Source organism: Cynara cardunculus (assembly GCF_001531365.2).
Source record: "Cynara cardunculus var. scolymus isolate 2C chromosome LG 3, CcrdV1, whole genome shotgun sequence".
NCBI classification, from domain to species: Eukaryota; Viridiplantae; Streptophyta; class Magnoliopsida; order Asterales; family Asteraceae; genus Cynara; species Cynara cardunculus.
This window is the reverse complement of record NC_037530.1, coordinates 7,811,735-7,819,012: the sequence shown is the minus strand read 5'-3', so window position 1 is coordinate 7,819,012 and position 7,278 is coordinate 7,811,735. Positions and strand designations below refer to the sequence as shown.

Here is a 7,278-nt window from a genome sequence, read left to right as displayed (position 1 = left end):
TAATGTCATCAACCATTATCCTGCTTACTTCATTTATTATACTCGATTCTAAAGCGTCAAATTAATCCCTTTTAATCGTTCCTTCTGTCGTTTTCATTGTTCTTCCACGGGACCCCATTTTATAATTGCAAATTTCGGCTTTGTGGTTGGATATTTGTTCTTATAATCTGTATTTTTTTTTTATTTTTTTAAATAATTTATAATTCATTTCTATTTTTGTTTTTGAGATCAAAACACTATTTTTAAGTACGAAGGATTAAAATAGAAATAAACTATAAACTACATAAAAAACAATAAATTTTAAATTATAAAAATGAAAAAGATAATGAGTTATAAATCATAAATATGAAAATTGTAATTTCAAACTTATAAAAACAAAAATAGAAGTTTCCACCGAACCATAAGGACTATAAAGGTAATTTACTCTTTAATTATTGAACTAAAATATAATTTGATGTTGAATTATTCAAATATCCAAAAATACAAAATCAGTTTTATGCATTTCAATTTTACAAAATGACCTTTTCATTTGTGATGGATACAATTTTTGGGCCGTTTACAAGTGTTTACCTAGTAAAACACTTATCGGGTTTAAGATACTTATCAACAATCCATTTTGATGGCAAAAAATGTTACACGATAAGGTTAAAAATGTTACGTGATAAGGCAAGTGAGGGCGATGACATCACCGGGCAAAATCTTTTCTCCACTTACCGGATAAAATTCACTTTACATGGAAACTAATTTTTATTGAGTCTGAAATAAACCCTAGAACTTCAAATACATTTTAGAAATATTGCAATATAACTTAGCGAAAGGTTAGATTCTCCAAGTAACGAGTGGGGATAGAAATTTTAGTTGATATTCGCTTATATCTTTTTTACGTTCATATATATTATTACTGTTATTAGCTTTTTATGTAAGTAAATCGTCTCTACTTAATTTAAATATCTTCCATTGCAAGAGATCTATACGCAAATGAGTTATCAAATGATTCATGAAGCTCTACTAAAATATGTGAGGGATATAAGCTTTCATCAAGGTTATAAGTTTTAACCTTGTAAGATTAGCTCAACTGATAATAAGACTTAACCTTTTAGGAGCCCGTTGGAGTCCTGCATGGCCGTGGAGATTTTCCTGGAGCCTCTGGGATCATTCGAGATGCACAGAAGAAGCTGGTCCGGAGAACTAAGGTTAACCAAAGAACTTGTAATATTTCATTAAACTTATGCTCTTATATATATATATATATATATATATATATATATATATATATAGGGTATATTTCTTTTACAACCTTGTGCATTTGTACAACCTTTGCAACCCAATTAATTGAGATATTTATATATATATATATATACACACACACACACCCCCCTACTTCGTCCGAGAAGGAATTCATGATCTTACAATGGATGGCTGAAAGAGTTTCCTTGTTATAGCAATGTACCTTATGATCTTGTATGCAGTGTTTAGTTAGCGCTTAATTATAAGAAATTATTACTGTGACATACAAAAATTCATTTGATCATGTTCGAGAAGAGTAGATTCAATTCGTTATTTATAAACTCATAAACTACTTACATTAATAATAAATTCCTTAAATATTCAAGATTTACAGTAAAAAGCATTCATTCTTAATAGATATTCCAGTCAAAGAAGGACACGTACAAAGAAAGTTGTTTTGATATCTAATTTACTTTCAAAGAAAGAAATACAACTACATAAACATGAATCATCAAATTCTTGATTTCAATTTTGGGAACATGAACTGGATCCAAAACTTAAAGAAAACGAAGGCCCATCTGCAATCATAAAAAAAGTGAAAAACCTTTTTTGGGAAAGCTCGGAAGTTCACTATAAAGCAGCGCTAAAGAGTTGATATTAAGACCTTTGGCCAACTTCTTTTTGGTCTGAACCACTTGCTTCTGTTGATGTCGTCAATTTCATCTTCTGATAAGCATCCACAATGAGGAACAACAGGATTCGAGCTCCTAACAACAAGGTTAATTTCTTGATTTCCCCTCTTTCTATGTAATGTCTACTTGTTTATTGTTTATGATTAGTGAGTTAGCGATTGAATTTTGTAGTTTTAGTTGCTAGCTAATTCCTTCATTTTATTTTGATCTTTAGAGCGATTGAAGTTAACTTATCACAATCAGTGAAATGCCCATTGATCTTCTTCTAATCATCATGTCGGTTTTGCCCATCAAGGATGCCGTGGCAGCTGTATCTTCAAGAGATGGAGGGATTTATGGTTTCACTTGATGACAATAAATTTCGAAAACATTGTGTTGTTGGCAAACATAGCCAAAAATAGGAAGCTATTAGGTCCTGAACGGATTAAGTTCATCAAGTAGGTGGACTGTGTTCTACATAGTTAAAACCACCCGATAATTCAAGACATCCGGATTCGTTACGATTTGGATGAGTGTTTCAAGCTAGATATTGATGCATGGCTTAGGTTTGTAGTCCACATGAATGTTGAGAATCTCAAACTCGATTTAACAGACTGCAATCAGAAGCTTCGCAACTCTTATGAATGCTATGATTTCCCGATTCGTTTATCGCATAGAAGCATCAGACACCTTTACGAATGACCGATGTCAAAATTCCAGGCGCCGTCGTCTTGAAACGCTATCGTTGCATGGCACAGGTCGCTTGAGGTACATTCATGTCGGTAGGTGAGGTCTTAAAGTGTCTTGCGGTCTAATTCATTTATTTAAATGTTCCAATCTTGTTTCCTTTACCTACAAGTGTCCGTCAATTGAAATTAGTTCTTTCCAATCTTCCGAACCTTGTTTAAGTACTCATATAGGTGATGGAGTTACGGGTTTGGAAAATAACTTGAATGGTTTGTTTTTTTAAAAAAAGAGTTTAAAGACGTTAATCATTCATAATAAAAAAGTTTATTGGGTTTTTTTGGGTTTTTCTTTTTGTAATATATTGCTAAGTCTTTTCTTATTGCAAAACTAGTGTTGCACACTGAATATTGCATGACCACGATGGGTTTTTTAGAAAATATGTGGACCATAATAAGTTAAAACTAACGTAATTACTCAATTAACAATTGATTAAATCCAATATAAAGAAATAAATGTATTTCTATAAGTGGCCAGTTTATATATATCTATACTATCTTATAAAGCAAATTTAACAAAAGTCTTAAAGTCTTAAAATATTAAATGACCAAGATACCCTTTATATCACTTTTTCATCTTTTCACCCCCTCCTCTCCTCATATACACTCACCCTCTCACAACCGATTTTTTTAAAATTATAATTTTAAATTTACACTTTATACTCTTATAATTAATTAATTAATTTACTTTACGTCATTTACTTTTAAATATTTCATTTTAAACTTTTATCAAATTAATATCATAATCATATATCAATTAAAACATGTTTAAAAAATACATTTTTATTTTAACAAGTTACACCATTATAATCGTTTCGTTAATACCTTCGAAATGAGTCCAATATTGAATAGTTTTTGACTTAATTATATTATTATATGTTATATATACTGTGAAAAATATTTTTAATATTTACGATTTATACTTTTATAGTTATTTATTTATACATATATATAGTATATATTTTGGGCTTAAGTTGTCCAAATTGCACTGTATAATATGTTCTTGTGTTTTTTTGAAATATATATATATATATATATATACATGTATTAATTCAACCTTAAGTTGAGTTTCTGGACAAGAAATAAGGTAAGCAGTTGAAATTTCATTATAAAACTCATCTTTTTTGGTCTTTTCATGGCTTATGATCTGTCAAATTTGTAGTTTTCTTTATTGGTTTTGAGTGTTTATCTTAAAACTCAAGTTTCTTGGTTCTTTGCTCTTGGTGTAAATCGAACACATTTGTGGAGTTGTTTAAATATGTTGCATATTAAATATATTATATTTTAAACTGTCATATAATTTTTTTCATCGATTGTCTGTAATTGAAACCATAACTCTTATTTATTCAAATTGTATTAATATGTAAAGACCAAGTGTAACATATATCATCGTTAAATCTTTCTTATAAAACCAGTGGAACTTCAAAATCGTTAAAATTCATGGCTTCCGCCGCATTGCGCGGATACACAACTAGTATATATATATATATATATATATATATATATTTCTATGCTTATATCTTTTTTTTTTTTTTTTGAAACTGAGGGTTGGCCAAAGATATATTTAACCAACAATTTTTTTTTTGTTATTCAAAATCATCCATCATTTCTTATAGCAGATTCATTCTTCAACATTACTTCTTTTATCAACGTCGGATGACTAAAATAACACCGTAATACAATATTTAAGAATACTCAAACTTAAAAATATCATCTCATTAATTTATAGTTATTGTTTTATATAAATAAAAATATATAAGAATTAATATTTTATACAAATTGATTTGTAGTCGAAAAAGGTCAACCAAAAGTTGTCAGCTTCAAGTTACCACAAATCCTTTTTAAATTTGTAAGAAATTCCATCCACTTTATTATATACTCACCTTTCTTCCAAATATATCATATTTTCATTTATGTCGGATATCCAAATAGGGGTTTAATCTTGTGAGCACGAAAAAAATTGAGAACCATGAGGACCGATGATGGAAGAGTTACGGGAGGAGAGCCGATGATGGTGGAGCTATTCTCTTCGCAAGGATCCGCTACTTCGCCGGTGGCAGAGATTTTGTTCTCGAGAATTGGAAGCAGAGACTTCAATCTGGAGGTGCTAGTTGATTTTTATGGCGTTTCATGTTGATGGATCTTGACTGAAATTGGGAAAGAGTTGATGGGGTGTTATCGTTAATCGATCTGGATTGTGGAGTAAAAGTCAATGATGATGGATTGTAACAAAAACCCTAATATGTACATCCATTTTTAAATTAGATTGTGAGATTAATTAAACACAACTTTCACTTATATTACAAAAATGCCACCATGTTTGATGACCTTAGATTAAAACTGTTCAATGATTGAGATTAGTCCCCACGTCCACAACTTTTTTACAGTTCTCATTTGATTACCGTCCTAACCAAATAAGACATTTCATCCACCTTTTATATATATATATATATATATATATATATATATATATATATATATATATATTAAGCCATTGTACCAAATTTATCGTCTTTCCGTCGATGTAGGACAACCAAATAAGACATTTCATCCACTTGTTATATACTAATATCCCTTCTCCTAAAGCTATTTGTCTTTTTGTCGATGTGGGTTAACCAAATAAATATATATCAATTTACTGATTTGTATAAATTTATCTATATATATATTTTTTTCTTATATAAAGAGTTTGAAAAAAATGAGGATAGCTAATAACTCTTATTTTGAGTGTTATTTATTTACTCTTCGCTAGTGTCTTTTTATTCCCTTTTAGTGTGTTTTTTTCATTTATGTGTTCGTGTTTTCGTTTTTATTTTCATTTGAAGTTGTCGAGGATAAAAGTGTTGTGCATTGATGACTGTATGCGTCATTTGTGAGATAAATGTTGGACTGTGGGATGTGGCCACAACGATCCAAATCTTATGCAACGATTCTATTGCCAAATTCATGAATATGGATGTTGAGCACGGTAGAAGGTTAAACTTGGAGTATTCATGAAAGAGGAGGGAGGAGAAGTGGACAAAGATGGTCAAGTCCATTTCCTCTCTCGAATCTCTCTCATCTTCCATTTATATATTGAAGCCTCGGAAATCAACTTGAGACACTCCCGGACCTCCAACAATGTAAAAACTTAGTGCTTATGTTGCATTTTATTTTCTTGGTAGATGCAGTTGTAATTTAGTATTTCCATTTCTATATCACTCTGACGACATTTGTCGCTAGTGACGAACTTTATCTTAATACAATTTATCTTTAAGTATTTCTTGTTTTCCTACTATGACTTTTCTTTTAAGCATGAGCTAAACCCTCCTTTGGGTGTGGGTGTAAGCCAACCCTAAGAGATGGTATGTAACACTTGGGTGTTACCACTTTTTGCTAACTTTTCGGTTTGGTCACTCAAGTGAAGTTTTAACTCAATTCAGACAAGGCGATCATTTGTGTGTCTTAATATCAGATATTTGACCTAGAGACTGGTGGATCCAAAATATGGCTTAACTGATGCAAGGAGGTTTGAAAAAATCTTCAACAATCACATATAGATATAGATTTTTGCATAACTTTTACTAAAGTTAAGCATGTCAGTCGAGTTGGTGTGTCATATAGATATGCGCATCTCTCCATATGAGTGGAACTCAGGTCTTAAAGATCTACTTAGTAAGGTTGGGAAACCGAAAGTTAGCAATTTTGGCCACTTTGTGACTGGAGTGCGATGACAGTCCATCACAATTACTTTCAAGAGAAAAAGACCGTGATGAGTTATTTCGTTTCTAGTCCTCTTAACCATCTTTTCCTATTGTATTATTAGGGAAAAAGCCTGCACTCATGCTCACATTTTTATTACTAGAATGATACTCGCGTAATGTAGCGAGATACATCTTTCTTTTAATATTTTATTTTATGTTTTGTCTATTGATATAATATGGTTTATGTGGCTTTGAGAAAGATAATGTTTTTACTTTTGAACAAAAATAAATTTGAAAAAATATATCGATATTAATATCAAAATTAACTATTTAAAAGTTCTTATTTTTTATATAATTTATTTAATTCATTTTTTATTATAATTTAATTTAGATCAAATAGTGAAGTAATTTATTTTTGGCTTAAAAATAATTTTTTTATAAAGATAATGATTCTGTTAGAAATTGATAATTATCCTAATTATATTTTAGATTTTTTATATTTTAAAATGAGATGTATATCCTCTACTTGATTATGTTTATCCGCAGTTAGTTACACGAATTCAAACATAAAGCTTTAATAAGTTGTACTTATGCATAATTTACTTGTAATCTTGAATTTTAAGTAATATGCATACAGTACTTCATGTATAAAAATTGGTTTTTAAAAGTTTTTGTCAAATGCTTTATAATATAGTATAGATTTGTTATTAACTAGAAGAGTACTCGCGCAATGCAGCGAGATACATCGTGTTTTTAATATTTTATTTTTTTCTTTATCTCAGTCGATGATGTTATAATATGACTTTATGTAATTTTGAGAAAGCGATGATGTTTTTATTTTTGAATAAAATATATGTTTGACGATATCATAAAAATTTGACAAAAATATATCGATATTAGTATCAAATTAACTATTTGAAATTCCTCATTTTTTGTGTAATTTTTTAATCCAAT

General features: G+C 29.7%; 1 protein-coding gene across 1 annotated transcript in view; it reads left to right on the top strand.

Moving 5' to 3' along the window:
- Nucleotides 1–4,610: 4,610 nt before the first annotated feature.
- LOC112508718 (F-box/FBD/LRR-repeat protein At4g26340-like) overlaps nt 4,611–7,278 on the top strand; it is a 23,617-nt gene continuing 20,949 nt past the window's right edge. The window contains exon 1 of the mRNA XM_025113428.1: nt 4,611–4,745. Coding sequence (XP_024969196.1) covers nt 4,611–4,745 — 135 coding nt within the window. The remainder of the gene's footprint in view (nt 4,746–7,278) is intronic.